The 16,086-nt window shown below is 40.0% G+C and overlaps 1 protein-coding gene across 17 annotated transcripts in view; it reads right to left on the reverse strand.

Moving 5' to 3' along the window:
* ESRRG (estrogen related receptor gamma) overlaps window positions 1-16,086 on the reverse strand; it is a 413,394-nt gene that overhangs the window by 234,182 nt on the left and 163,126 nt on the right. The window contains exon 2 of one of the 17 annotated variants that reach the window (XM_068939853.1): window positions 5,224-5,282. The exons of 15 other annotated variants lie outside the window; for them this stretch is intronic. Coding sequence is in view for 1 of the 2 variants with exons in the window: in XM_068939844.1 (XP_068795945.1) it covers window positions 5,129-5,163 (35 nt within the window). In the remaining variant the exon portion in view is untranslated. Of the gene's footprint in view, window positions 1-5,128; window positions 5,283-16,086 lie in introns of those variants that run through there. One more of the 17 variants, XM_068939844.1, reaches the window with a different exon arrangement.

Below are 16,086 nucleotides of genomic sequence, written 5' to 3' on the forward strand. Positions count from 1 at the left end.
AGAAAATATATTATGTTGTTTTCCTGTGACGAGGAATAATTCAAGGCCTTGCACTACCTGATTAATCGCACTGCCAATATTTAGAAAAGGTTTCTCTTTGAGCTAATCAAACTTGACAAAAGCAATCTTCAAACTATGCCACATTCACAGATTTATAAGATATCTCAAACTTGTGTTTTACTAAATGCAGCTTAAATTAGCAATACCACTAAATTCGCTTGCTTATGACACCCTCTGAATCTCACAGAGGGTACATTGGTTATGTAAAAGAAAACATACGCAGATTACTAGGACAAACTTCTTTTTTTTTTTTTTTTTTAACCAAGGATGCCGTTTTAGTTTTAAGATCGAACTCAGCTAAACCCCTGTGCTCCCATTACGTTGCATTTTGGCGGGTAGCTGCGCAGTGTTTGGTTTACTTTTGCTTCTGGAATTAACTGCCTGGACCTTACTGGATAAGGTACGTCCAGTGAGTCTTCCAAATACTACTTATTTGTTTATAAACATAAAAGAGAATATGGCTTGCTGACTTCTTCTAACTTTCAATACTCCATTTTATGACATTCCTAGGCTTTGAGTATAACACAAGCATCACGAGGCCAAAGGATGTTACTGCAGAAGAGCACTGTTGTTATGGTATAGCTGTTGTCACGAGGACAACTAGTAGACACTGTGGGAAGCATGTAAATACCTTGACAATCTTCTTAACGTTGCAGGTTCCTTCCTTTCTGTGAAGGATCATATGCATTTCAACAGGGCTTTCCCAGAGCATATTTGTATTTGTTTGCATGACTGTCAGCACTAGATCCCTGAAAGAGGCAGGAAGACATCATTGACCTCAAACATATTTGAAGTCCGACAAATAAATTCAGCTCAGCTTTACCTAAGCGTTTGTTTTTTCCTTTGCGAATTTTACTGGATGCTAAAAACTAAAGAGATTTCTGACTTAGCATAGTTGAGCAGAAGGGAGAAAATATGGGAGAAATAAAACTATTAATTCCAGTACTGCAAATAATCCAAAAGAAAATCGGGCTTCCAGTTTCTTGTTCCTTTCAAGTCACACTTATGTTCTGGATAAAAATACTTCCGAGCTACTAACTGACCGCCTCTCTATTTCTTCATGGCCGTGTGTGACAGAAATTGTGTGCGAACATCAGCAAGGTCTAATCAAAGAATCTAAAATAATACTTCATTAACAAATACTCGCATATATTAGAAGTTGGTGGTGCAAATCCCTCTCAGACCCAAGGAAAGATTTCCAAATATTGGGTAACATACTCTGACTGGGAAGACTATCAGTGAGTTTCTCTATTTGTTTATATAAATGGGCCAATGCTTTTGAAGCACTTCAGAGCACTTAACTAAAGCAAACAAGCACTTGAACTTTAAATATCTAACAAGAGCAGCTATTGACAAGTATGACTTTACTTAGTAAATCTTAATATCTTTGCAAACTTTAATTTATAGGCTCTTCAGGAAGAGAAGCACTGGACTCTTAGCTCAGCTCAAGCTCTGCTGAAAGACAGACAGTGCAAGGCGTGTGCAACTGTCTTTATTATCAGTTTGCTTTACTTTTTCTTATGTAGGGACCCTAGGTCCACAGTAGTATATATAAAACTGCTCCTGATTTTGAAATCTTGGTCTCCACTTTTCTTAATTGGCCTTTAAAGTAGGATTTTTCCCCATCTCCAGAACTTCCTTTTGAACTCCTTGCAACCCACAGCATTGATTAGGGAACACAACTTTTACCAAATACTGTCCTACTAACTCCCAACAGGTGAACAATGCTGTGGGACCTTACTGCACTCAGTAGAAACAGTCAGGAAAAGCATTCCTTTGGTAAGTAGTCATGCAACCGTGTTAGTTTCATGTGCAGCTTTTGGGTCTTCATACTTGCAAAACACCCCTAGATATACATTGCATACATTATATACAACCACAATGATCTTTTCCTGCTCTCGAATAGTGTGATCTGATGCACATGCACATTTCTGCTCAGAAAACAGCCTTCAAAGGAATAACCTGAAAAACTATTCTGTTGCTTTAGACAGTATTTTTTTTGAAATGCAGTGACCTCAGATAAGTCAAACATCATGCAGCTTCATAGCTGGACAATGTCAAATCTGGTTTGCTATACCATAGGAGCTGCACTCTGAGACAGAATAAGGATTTGTGCACTTTGAGGAAACGTCAGCAGCAATTTTCAGAAGAAACATCACCAATATATGCCAGGTTAGTATTAAGTTTGCACCAAGGAGCATGAAGGCAGTGCTTAAAACAAGCTTCCCCATTCAGCAGCAGGTCCTTCTCATTCTCTAAAATCCTGCAGGGCATTTCGCTTTTTATTTCTTTCTGAAATGTTCTGCATCCAGTCTATGTAAAACAGCTGAAACAAGGTGACTGAATAAACTTCTACTTTTCCCTGATCATTACCATTTTCGAGAAACTAAATAAAGTATTTTTAAGCCTTATTCTGGTGTTTGTTAGCCATATTGGAATTTCGTTTTGCTAGTTGTAGGGGGGACATTCTCCTGTAAAGCATAAAGCACTTTAAAAAAGAGTTTACAGAACTGTCTACACATGGTATAAAAGCGTATTTGTGTGTCTGCATGTATTTATGCACTTGTACATGAGTTAGGTGGTATTGGTTACTAAGGATTTGTATGGGCCAGGCTCGTAACGAACATTTTTCAAACCCTATTTTGTTAGAAAAAAATAAAAGCGTTTCAGCTGAGAATATGAACCACTCAGCGATAAAACATTGGTCTATGTACAGTTCCTAAAGGAAATAGCTTTGAAATACTCTCTAAGTTATAATTGGGTTTTAATGTATAAAATGGCTGAGTAATTTAAATGTTTGGAAAAGAAAACAGTCTTTCCTAGAGTTTATGAAGTGATAAGCCTATTTCTTATAACGATTAACTATGAATCCTTATTTCAAACACCAACATCTACCAGCATATGTACTCCACAGCTGACACTAACATCACACAGTTTTATCAAATGAATATTCCAGGGTCCAGTTCTGATATTAATCTTTTTTTCTTTTCTCCTTAGATTGGAGCAAATGCTTTGATTTCCATGGAAATATTTTTGCTTCCTACTCTTACACAAAAAGTAAAATCAGAATTAAGCTTTCTTGGAGGCTCCTCTGTTCACGATACATTGTGGTGTACTGAATGAAACAAATTATGTTTGGCCATACACAATGCATATCATAACATTCCCACTAGAAACTGAAAACAAACAGAAAACTAGTAGCCTCACAACAATAATAAAACGCTCATTCACAGAAAAAAAATAAAATCTTAGCAGTGAATGTGTATTAGAAGGACAGACTGACTACAGCCAGGACAGCATAAAGCATGCTTTTGGGTAAGAACGTCCCAAATAATATACCATTTTAGAACAGTGATAGAATGAGACTGTAACAAAAGAAAATGCAATACAGTTTTGAACACACTGCAAATAAGTTGCAAGATCTAATTATTTAGAAAGCCCTCCAAGATCCCATGGCTTTGGTAGAAATGAATTAAAGGGAGAAATTAAAGAAAAGAAAAATGTGGACAAGATGAACTGTGAGACAAAAAGATACAAAAGTAGGGGAAAAATAGATACAGGAAAATATTGGCCTACTTTATTCTAATAATAGAGTCATCAGCAGAGTATCTGTATGCACTAACATCTAATTTGAGCATCCTGGATTCTGATCCTAATTTCCAGAGAGGACAACTATATTTAAAAAAAAAAAAAAAACCTTAAATTACTCAATACTAGAAATAGATTTATTTGCATGAGAAAGTTAAAGAGTTAGATTCCCTTTTCATTTACAAATATTAAAATTAAAAACTGATACGTCCCAGGTTAACACTTCCCTCCTGCTGATAACAGCATCATTGTTCCTAGGAAGCGGGCAACAACGTATACAATGGCCACAGGGAAGAGGCAGCTTTGAGTTAGCCCAACAAAAATTAAATGCGTTCAAAGACAAACCAATAGAGAAAATCCAAGTGGGAAACGTCATCAACAGTGAAAGGCCTGACTTTACTTATGTCTCTCTGGGCACCTGACGGCCACAGGTCAAAAAAAATCTCACAAATAGCTTGACGCAGTCAGAAACTCAGTACAGTAGTGGAATTAAAAGTGGAATTAAAAGTGGAAGTATCTGCCTGCGAGCAGAAACTTACCAAATTGCCAGCAGGCTGCACTTACTCTTCTATTTCTTGTTAGCTTTCTCCCTATCAACAAAGCTTGCTGATAGAGACCCTCAACTGCCTTGTTTATTCCTAAATATAGTGAATTAAGAATGGCCAAAGAAAGCGAGTTTGCGCTGGTATGGAAGCAAACTGCAAGAGGCAGGTAACCCAGAACGGTATATTCTGGGCAGCCGAGGTATGCTGATTGCAGAATAGCAACCATCATTTTGAATTGCTTTATGTTTGCAGGCTTTAAATTCTCGCTAAATATGAACTTTAGGCAAGTTATGGGGGAATTCCAGATTAATATAGGCAAATTACCAAGGTATTAGAAAAACAGAAGCTAATTTACCCGCTTGTTTAGAGACTAGCTCAAGGACCTAAGTTATTGTTTTTCTATAGTTCCAGCTCCATTCTAAACATTACGTTGTCAGAATTGCCTTCACCCCTTAAACACTACATTTGAAAATTCTTCAAGCATTTGTGTGTTGAGCAGTTTACCTAAGAACAGTTACTTATATAGGTAAGGATCACATCAATGTTCTTCAAAAACAAAACCTCCCCTTCTGAGGCGTCCAAGATACCAGCTTGTCCGCTTCTAGGACCTTCAGCCACTAATACCTTTGTCGTTTGTGAGTGCCTAGCTGTAGTGTGTGGGGTTTTTGTTTTTTGTTTTTAAACTTACTGAACAATTACAGTGGCTAAAATGCATTTACTTCACCTGGCGCGATTCAAGAACAGGATGAAAATTTAAAAGTTTTGCTTATAGCGATGGCTCACGTTTAGTCTTCCTCTGAAGCGATACGCTTCAAGGGGGAGAGGCAAAACGCGTATCACTGGCTGGAGTCTCCCACCACCCCCAGGGGCTCATACGTGCTCATTTCAGCAGACAACCGCACGCGAGCGGGAACGAACCCCCTTCACGGACTCACCATCCTTTCCTAGTCACATTCACTACGCATTGCATTAGAATATCGTAACGGTGTTAAAATATTTTGGCAGGATTTGTTATGGCCAGATCACTCACTTCCTTTGGGACACACAAAGCCTCCTCTGGCAATGAAACAGCCCAAATGTCAGCAAATCCTACAGAATAGAAAACGGTCTGTCAATGCAAAGCCTAAATGAATCACCATTTAATAAACACATGAGTAAGTAGAACAAAAAAACCACATGCACAAAGAGGAAAAGAAACAACGTAGAAATATTGACGCGAGATTAACATTTTCTTTTTCCCCACCCTCTAGAAACTTTTTAACACCATCACAGCGTATTCATCACAAGGCGCTATTAGAGCGCAGCTCACCTCAAGTGCTACCAATTCATGGACAGATTAGAGGGCACATTAATAACATAGTTAATATGAAGTGTTTAGAGCCTCCACGTCGGTGACAAATACGACTCAGCCAAATTTCCTGACCATTGAGGCCACGGAGGAACAATTTGGTAGATTTCATCAACAGTTCTAATTATGTTCCTGTCAAGTCGAGAACAAAGTAATCCATAACTGGGGGGCTGCTCAGAGACAGTGGCACACAAGAGTAATTTATGCCCAAGACACAGGGCCCTCGCTGTAGTTAGTGTGCACAACGCTTGACTAACAAGTGGGTTCAAAAAGGAATTTATTAGGGAAAACGCAGCCCTCTAGCTCCGAGCGGCTCGTCAGGTGTAAGCTTCGGAGGAGTTACGGGGTAAAGTCTTCTGGCGAGTCTTGTGCACACCCAGCGTCTGAAGTTCATCCTTTCCTCAGCCTCTCAGGTTTCAAAGTGTAGCATTTCAGCCCAAAGCTCCGCTTGGGCTTCTGCCTGGCTGCCTTGCACCGTCAACGCAGCCTCCCGCCGAGGGTGGGCAGGCAGAGCCGAAACGCGACCCCCGGGCGGGCAAACGCGCTGCTCAAGCTGGGGTTCGATCCATCGTTTTTAAAGAACGTTTCAGTCTGTGGGACCTCCGCAGCACCACCTCCGAGGCTAAGCTCTCTAGTTGCCCTTTTACGCTTCTATAAATAATACGCTAATGAAACAAGCAAAGGGATTATTAGTAACAGTAAACTAAAATGTCACAATATACTACGCGGTGCTGCAGCCAAACCGGGAAGCAGGCTGAGAAAAAGGAGGAGGGGGGCAAACGGGGGAGAAGCTGTCATGTAATTTTGAGTCATTTTCCACTGCGATCTATACTGGGATGCAGCTTCTATGCTTTCAAACAGGATAATTTTATATATGACATTCTTGTTACGTTTCACAAAAAGGTACGAATGTCTCCCTAGTGCTGGGAGAAGGGCTAAGCCCGGCAATGTTCATTCAGGATTGGCTACTTCTATTAGTAGAAAGATGTTAGAGGAAATAAATTTGTGCATTTCAAATGTAATTAAGAACAATATCTATAAATATGGGGAAAAATAACATCAGCAAAAATTAGATTTAAACACTCACATGACCAATACAAAATGGTTTTTGCTTAATGAATTTTAAAGCATAGCTTTCTGAAAGTAGCTGTGAGCACACACTGTTGTCAGCAGCTTTAGATTTTTATTTAGCAAGACAAAAAACACAGAACTCAAAAAAAAAATTGTTATTTTACAGCCTTTTCTTTGATAGTGGGCAAACTGCTCATAAAATTGTCACCAGTCTAATCGAAGGCGACCGCTTTAGTAGACTGAACATAAGCTCAGGTAACAGGAATGCTCAAATCTAAGACCTGTTTTACAAACAGACTTGCCACATGGGCTGAGGAAGGTTTCTTTCTTTTTTCCTCAGGCTCCCCACCTATAAACTGGAAGAAGGCAAGAATATGAGGGGAGGAACATGTTCCTCATGTGACATATTACTACCACTGTATTTTTGGCTTTGCAAAAATGTAACTAGCTCCACTGGATTATCACTATTACTTCAGTATCACCTTCTAAACACTAGCTGAAGGCTGGCACACAGGGAATGCACTGACAGTTGTGGAGTGTTACAACGAAGAGAACCAAACCTTTTCTTTCATACTTTGCTTAGATTTCTTCTTCAAATTTACTTGAAGAGATCTGAGCCTGTAATTTCTCTGCTGTTAGGTTTAGGGAACTTCCCAGCATTTATGGAGGAGGATAGTATTAGTCTCTAAGAGGCAGAAAGACTTCATAGCATTATGATTATTTGCACTATTGCAGCACTGCTTCCAAGGATAAAAATACACTTCAAAGCACTGGTGGCTTCAGCTTCACAAGGAGGCAAAGAGAAAAGGGAAGGACACAGTCCTACTCTGCAGATGTGAAAAGAGGGAAAACTAGTTGGTAAACCACACAGATGACAGTTTGGCAGCCTTGACGATTCTTATACTCGTGATTCAGTCACAAGAGTTGCTTCCTTTGCCGGTGAAATGTCATGCTGCCTCATGCTTCTGTTACAGAACATATTTTAACCAAGTGTAGCAAAAGCATGATGATCCCATTAAGTATCTAACATCTAATACCTTGTGAAAACTAATTTAGCGCTTTATCAAATCACTAGTTTGTACGTAGAGCAGAAACTGGCTCCATTTGCTAATAGGGCAGATTGACCCATCCCATATATTATCAAAACACATCAAAGACTACTGGAGGACATAGCCTTAGCTACTTATTATCCTTTGCATTAACTCTCTCACTAGCTCTCAACCAATACATTTTCCTGTAATACATATGTCATGATTTTGCAGAGAAATCAGCAGTTCTGAACAGTACAGCAGTTAGAGACAGATAACAGGACTAAACCCATCATGGTCGCCTGACTTTCCAATCTGCTGTTAATTGGTACAAACGAAAACCTTTAGAGCTAGACTTGCACAACCACGCTCCACTGCTGGGCCCTAGAGAGTCATGCTCTTAGTTAGATTCGTATTTTTAGAGCTTTAGTCATTCACATGATTTCTTCATGATTTATTACATACCAGAGAGAAATAAAGTCATATGCCGACACCTTCAAATTTACAAGATTATTTTTCACCAGAAAATGGGTACCTAATGCCAGAGAACACATAGCTTTAAAAAAAAAAAAAAAGGGAAAAAAGTGCTAGAACATTAGTACTACTTATATTAGCAATATCAGATCAAATGAGAACATCTTTGTTACTCTGAATGCTATGCAACCATAGTCCTGCTTGCATAATATTTAGCATCTTATTTGTGACACTGTACAACAAACTATACCTTTGAAACCATGTTTCTTAGTGGCTAGGATCTTACATTCTGCATCCATGGCTACCGGAGGTATTTTTTTAATCAGTTTTTATTATTCTCTACTAGATGGTACTTGCCTTTGGATATCCTGAGCCATTTTGCACAGGACTCTTACTGTCCTCTTACCATATGGCTATCTGAATTACTATTAGGAGTAATTCTGTAACACAGTAGCTGGTGCCAGAATAGCTAGCGTGAGAGTATTCCAAAAGAATGCCAAAACACGCCGTCTTTTTAAAAAGAAACCAAATCCACTTAATGGAAGTGAGCAAAGATGTATCTGACTTTGCATGTGTGATTATATAGACTTCTAAAACACAATTACATAACTAGTGCTACTCTAGCCATTCACATTTAATTCTATGTGCTCTCTCCCTCTGTCTCTCTCTTTTTTTTTTGGTATAAATAGTGTCTCAGCACTACATGTTTTCTTTCCCCTCCCCCCCTCTTTTTTTTTTTTTTTTTTTTTGGAAATTCTGGCCCTCTATCTCTTCAAACGCTAATATTAAAAGTAAAAAATAGTAAGCCCTGGGGGGAAGGGGTCATTAGAAGATTTGTGTTTTCATGGTGATTCCAGATCCTATTAACGATGAGTCCCTTTTTAACCCAGAGAATATTAAAAGCTGCTTACACCCAGCTGTGGTTTATCACCACCAACTCAGGCAGGCCAATACAGAAAGCCTTCTGAGTGGGTACACCTTCTAACATAAACTTCAAGCCAGGGGAAATAAATAAGAAAAAAAAACAAATACAAGCGCTCCTGGGCCAATGAGTTAACACACAGCAACTGAATTTAACTGCAGATCTTCAGAGCTTTTTCCCCTCCTTCCCTCACCCCCTTTTTTTCTTCTTCTGTTTTTATTTCAAAATCACAGGAACTACGCAGCCTAGCAAGACTGTAATCACTCAGCAGGAACCTGGCACAAGCACAATACAACCACCAGCCAGGCAGCAGGAAAATGAAGGAAATCTCTCTCTCCCTCCCTCTATGTTGCTTAAAAGGGGCTCGGCGTGAATGAATCTTCCCGGTAGCCACCAACAATTTCTTATTCCTTCCGAGCAATCATCAATTTCAGCATCAAGTGGTTTAGTGGATCCACAACTGGTAGTGGCAGCAGAGTAAGCCCAGCATGCAAACATTTTGGCTAATTTAAAACCCTTGTGCTGCCGAATCAAACATGACAAGACAACAGTAAAAAGAGAGGCTATTATCCCAAATGAGAGTCGGCGGATGGCTGAAATTGGCTTGAGTGGCAGAGACAAAAGAGGTGGAAGGAGCAGGAACAACCAGGAACGATAATCCTCGATATAGCACGCACTTTCTCCCCCGCTGCATTCATACACATCACTGCAAGGAGGAAAAAAGACAACGTTTCCAAGTTCCACGGCCAGGCAGACAAAACACACTTAAAAGGATACAAAATAAATTAGTACCTGGTAAAATATTTGCCCCATGGGTATGGAGATACTTAACTTACAAGGGACATTGCCCTTTCGATAGAAAACTTAACACTCAGAATACTAAAACTGTCATTTCCTACCTGAATTAATGTCCTGCTGCCCAAAGTTCATTACCATAAGTTGAGGATCGGAAGCACTGATTTAGGATAGAGTAACCTTAAAATGAGAATAAGCTGCGGTGTGGCTATTCGTGAATAGCTGCTACATCCATAGAGCTCACCAGGCTCCCAGATCTCCAAGAGCTGCTAGGGGAGGAAAAGTGGAGGGCAGAGGAATTAATTTTGCAAGGCATTTGGGAGACCACAAGCAGACTGATGATGTTCAGAGCCGTGAACCCTGGTGATGGCTTGCAGCTCACAGAATGACGACCTGTGGGATCACTGGAGAGCAAGCAAGTTGTCTTTTGCAAGATTAACAATTTAAAAGTGCTGAAATTAATTTTGTTTAATAGCTGTGGGTGCAGACTCCTTACAAAGTAGGTTGCAAGGTCAGCAAGCCTCCTAAAGCCTTTTAAAATGCAGCTTTTTATAGGGGCAGTAGATTTAGGGTGGCTCAGGGCTTAAAGACTTAAAAAGCAGAAAAAGTGTAAGGGGTCATTTCCTACCACTTCCCAAATCTTGGATGAACATATGTTCTCCATTACACTTCTCACTCTATAACGTGCATTTACTACTACAAAGCTACTTGAGTCAGTGTGGGTTTCCGAGGGTAGGCAAGGTGAGAAAAACAGTAAAATCCAATACCAAAACTAGACTAACCAGTACGCAGCAGGATCATCACTGTCACACTGGAATGTGCTTCCCTGTGTTGCGAAGAGGTGGTGGGAGGAAAGAAAAATAGAATGAGAGACAGGGAGGGGAAAGGCAAGGGCAGGGAGAGTGCTCACACCCTTTTCATCATTAAAAAGTAGTAGTTGGCTTGTGATTCACATCTGCCTGCTTATATGAGAACATTACCCTCTATGTTACCTTACTGCACAGAGCGTTTCAAGCAACAGCTGGGCTCAACACTGAAACCACAGCCAACCATTTAAAAGACACTTGCTCAGCTCCACACCCTAATACGTACAAGCTATCTGTGCACAACAAATCAAAATATACCGAGTATTGCTCCCTTACAGGAATGCTATTGACCTACATTTTTAGTAACAGCATCCAATAAATTGCACAGGTATAGTTTATAGTGCAAGTGTGGGTGCTAGAAACTGTGCTTGGATTTTGTACTGTACTGTAAAAGGCTCTAAATTTGGATTTGCTGATTTACTCAACATTGTCTTGAAAATTATTCTCATTCTACACAGTTGAGTCTATGTTAAAAACTGAACTTATCAATCCAATCCTGAAAAATATGTTTCCCCAATGCAAAAACATCAGCCGAATTCACATGATACGTATTTGTCCATATCCACCCGGCGTTGCCAGCACATCTTCCCAGGGAACCCCAAACGCAGGTGAGACTGTCACCGTGAGGGATACAGCATGCGGGTTTGTTTCATCTAGCTCACCTCTTTTACATCTTTTTTCCAATGTGAAGAAAAAACACACGGATTAAATTTCAAAAGAAGAAAACGGTAACATGCCAAGCAGTGAAAGTGAAAGCTTTTGATACACGGCATATGCTGGAAGAGGCAAGCTTGCTGAACAGAGAAACCTCTGCTCCTCTGTCATACAGGCAAGGGAAAAGGCTTTTAGTGTCTGTGGGAAGCATGTGAGAAAAGTGTTGTCCTGTATAATGAAACTTAGTTGTTATGATTCTACAGTTGGAGAGGGCCATTTCCCCGGCAATGAGGTAACTGACAGTCATTAGAGCGGACCGAATTAATTCTGCTGTAAGCTTGTCTCTGACAGTGGCCGAAGCAAACGCACCAGCCATTTTTCTCTACTTGTTCCACTGGGAGTTAGAACAAAGCAAAAGAGCCCCTGAGAAATACTTAAGATACCACAATTTTAGATGCGTATTAATACTGCCACCAAATATTGTGTGCTTTCAGACTGACACATGCTGCTGTATACGGTATTTTTGCTCCTTTTTTTTTTTTTTGTCTCAAAGCTGAATTCATATCCTCACACAGCACTTCAAGGAAGCTCCAGTTCACAGTTCAGCAAGGTACTGCTTAAAAGGCAAGCCTGATACAGGTCCTTAGGGCATCTCATCCATCCTGTGCTTGGATGGCATTCACCACCAAGGGACCCCATTAGGAAGGAAGGGCAAACTGAAATCCTAACCCAAAGCAGCCTGAAACAGCACCAGCATACTGGTATAGCAGCGATGGATGAGATTCCATTTGTCTTCAAAGCATGGGAAGCCAATATATCTACTTCATTGCAAACTCAACTTTACTTTCCAACCTTGTAGCGTACTTAAAGCAAAAACGTAGATCAGCTTTCTATCTGGGGATAAAGCAGCAGAGAAGTGTCACCCAAGACTCCAATTAAATAGATTGTAAGTGATGCACTTACAATGCAACTCCATACAGCAAAACACCCTGAGAAACATTGTCTTTAAAATCAATTGCCCAGCAAGGCGTAGCCACAGGCTACAAAAGGTTTCCTTTCCCCCTGTACAGTGGAATAACTCAGAAGCATCTTACGCTAGTATAAAGCTTGCTGGAAAATGCAGGTGCGTTAGGAGCACTACCAATATTAGAGATGTTACAGGCACTGCTCTCCCTACACAAGGCTAGGCCCTTCCTCCCTAGGAAGGAACATTATGTTTATTCTGTGGTCAAGGTAATTATAGGGTTACCTATATTACCTTATATTTCCTCCTTTCTTAAAAGAGCTTTGTATGGCTGTTGAATGAGCTGAGTGAGAATGATATTTATCTAGATGTCTCTGAGCTAAATTTAGGTCTGGCATAAGTAGATACTGCTTCGTTGACTTTAGAAGAGGTGGTTCTGTTTCTACCAGGTCTGAATATGGCCAAAAGAGCTTCCTTCAAGGTTACTTCTTAAAACATTTAAGCTTAAGTGGGTGCAATTCCCTCATAAATAATATATAAGTATATAAGTATATATCTTTGGCCCTCTCTCTCTGCACATCAGACTAGTACATATGTGATGTTACAGCATGAACCCACATTCTTTATCCATGGGGGCAGTTTGAGGAACAATGTACCATATTCAAATCCTGTAGAATGAAACGTTTGGTAAAAAAGTATTATTTGGAAAGCTGGTCACCAGTCTATAGGAATTTCTAGCCAGGGCACTTATTTATACTTCAGCAGTATCTAGTATTCCCGTTGAGACCCTTCTGCGCTAGGAGTTGTACAAACGTAGAGACAAAAAGACATGACCAATATAAACCGTAACTTAAATGGACTAGTCAAACAGAACCACTAAGACCTTAATGCATGTTTCTTGTGCTCTAGTTAAGAGCCTAAACCTAAAGGTTATCCTGTCCTAGTGTACCACTATATCACCTCTTACACCAATTAAGCTGACTGGAACTGTATATCCACCTGCCTATTCAGTTCAATGAGGAAGAGAGAAAAGAAAGGGGGATGGTGGGGAAAGCAAGGTCAGGCACCCGACCTACTCCTCAACCTGCTACGAGTAACAGCTACCTCACAAGGACTCAAAACCCAAGACAAACAGCAGAAACTCCGCCTCATACAGATCCATGCACAATTAATTGTCAGTAAACCATTACGTTATCCACAATCTCAGTGTTGGCAGCTGACCTGATGCGGTTGGTACCTGAAAAATCTGACTGGCACTGCATACCCAAGGGCAGATCACTCTGATCCCCTGTTCAGAGACTCAGACTCAAGACAACACATCTCAAAGCACCATACCAATTCTCTTCCTATCTGTTCTCAAGAGAATAGAAATCTCTCTGACCAAAAGCCTCGGTGTGTATGTGCGTGTTTATTGTTTCTGTAAATCCAGAGAGAAGACTAACTGAGGTATTCAGCTAATCTGCAAAACCTAATTAGCCCAGACCAAAGATTTCTACAGGGACAGCTGCATTTTTTGACACACTGAGAAAGTTCACAGGATGTCATGCTAAGTGACTGCAAAAACCACGTGGTTGAGAAGTCTAATGAGACTGTCCCACACTTCCTATTTAAACTTCCTGGCTCAAAGTTTTTTTCACCTTTATCTCTACTTAGCAGACTATTAATTGGTCCTGACCATGGAGGAGAGCAGAAGAAATGCAGGACTTGCCCTCTTCAGACCAGTTCTCCTCCAGGTTGTACTTCTGTTTCCCACAGAACAGACATGTTGCCTCAAAAACTTATTTTTTTTCCTCAGTCTGTAGTATTCTAAAGCCCTCTCATAGCACATGCACCACAGCCTAAAAGATCACAGTGAAACGAACTGTTCAACCACTTTCCCACCATTGCTGTGTCTGGGCAGTTTTTCTTGCCCGCACTCAGAACTATTCTTGAATGACTTGCAAAAGGAGAAGAGAGAGAGAGAGTTGGAAAAATCTTGGCACGAAAGAAAAAAAAAAAAGAAGTCTAATTCAGATTTATGATTCAGATTCAGTTTATGCTGCCATGTGACACAGATTTGTTCTTCCTCTAAAACATGCACAAAGTCAGGCTCTGCCAATGATTTTTGTAGTATACACATAGGTAGCAGATGCTAAATTTAAAACCATTGCTGTACCCAGGACTTTTTAAGTAGCCGTTCCAGGAGAGGCATCAAGAACTGTTGAGTCTTGGGCATGAAACCAAACGTTATTCTCTTCATCTCCCACTTCTAACAAACACAGGGGTAAGAATCACCATACCAGTAAGTGTTATAATGTTTTTTTCCCAAAGCTATGGTGAGAGTCAAACAAATTTAATGCTCATTGCAATTCCCAGCAAACTGAGGAGCTTACTATCTCCACTGAAAAACGTTTGCTACAGTTACCTTTAAATTTACATCCATTTAGGAAAGGGAAAGACTAGAATGGCTGTTATGATGTAGTACAAGAGAAAAGGTGCTACCACATGTCCCATACCTATTCAGTTGATAAAATCTGTGAGCCAAAGTCGCCTCCTGTCAGGAAAAAACTCCAGTATTTTCAGTAGGATTTAGGTGTAATCTATGGAGAGGATTTCCAAAGAAACTGTTATTCTAGCACCAAAACGCATTAAGAATGTTAAGTCAATTAATTAAAGCATCAAGATCCACAAAAACTTCAAGAAAACCTGAAGACCAAGATGAAAAAGTGCAGTAAAACCTGAATTAATTTCGAGTTTCTTTTTCCTCAGGCATATATAATGGTCATTAGGGAAAAGGCTGAAGGAGCTGAGGAAACTCATTATAAATACAGCAAAACATGACTGGGGGTCTGTTTGGTTTTTCTGTTTTCCCTTTCATACAGAGACAAAGCATGTACAGACTTTTGGAGCTTGATTGTATTACAGGGCTGAAACAATGTACCTCCAACAGCGTTCCACAAACCACTCCATCAGCAGAAGTCTTAGGCAGGTCGGAGACAGACTAACTTTTCCAAGGTATTAAATTAAAAGATGTTGAATCAAGTTAAACGCCCCACATTGAATTGACATTTCCTTTTTTTAATGCAAGCTAAGATTGATGAAAAATACCACTTATCTACATTAAGGGTCAAAATATCCAGCAAAAGAAGCCTCTGGTTCAACGCGTCAGAGCAAAGACAGTCTTACATAATCCGAAGACCAGAACGCGGATCACATTCTGATGATCCAATTAATGGCGGGATACTTTGCAATCAGCCAGGAAGCAAGGCCCCTAACAGATTGTGGGGCTGTAACATCAATTTCTTAAGTGCATTTAAAGGATTACAAATGTTAGTCCTGGCTTGAGATTGAAACACCTATTGAGGTGCTCTGAACCACATTACAGTAATTGGGTACCTGAATTAATGCCATTTCTTCTGATGGGCGAGTTGAATACATTGGAATTAAGGATTTCTTCTGCTGTATTTCATTTTCAGCCTTTTTTTTTTCCTCCTCAGAACATAAATCTGAGGCAGAATATCTCTTTTTATCTAGATAGCTTTAATTACAGCCCTGAGGCACCCAAGTACTGTCCTAATTTTACCTTCTACATTGTTTGGGTGTATTTCCTTTTTGTTACTTGTGCTTCCTTTTTATTATTTTACCATATAGTAACACTAACATGGGAATAAAATTATTTTGGGGGGGGGGGGGGGGGAGAGGAGAAGAGGCTGCTGAGAGATAAAGAAAAGTCTTTCCTTCCTATAGTCCCCCTTCTACTGTGTAAACCTTTTTATGCATGCACCAGATACC

Source organism: Struthio camelus, chromosome 3 (assembly GCF_040807025.1).
Source record: "Struthio camelus isolate bStrCam1 chromosome 3, bStrCam1.hap1, whole genome shotgun sequence".
Classification (NCBI taxonomy): domain Eukaryota; kingdom Metazoa; phylum Chordata; class Aves; order Struthioniformes; family Struthionidae; genus Struthio; species Struthio camelus.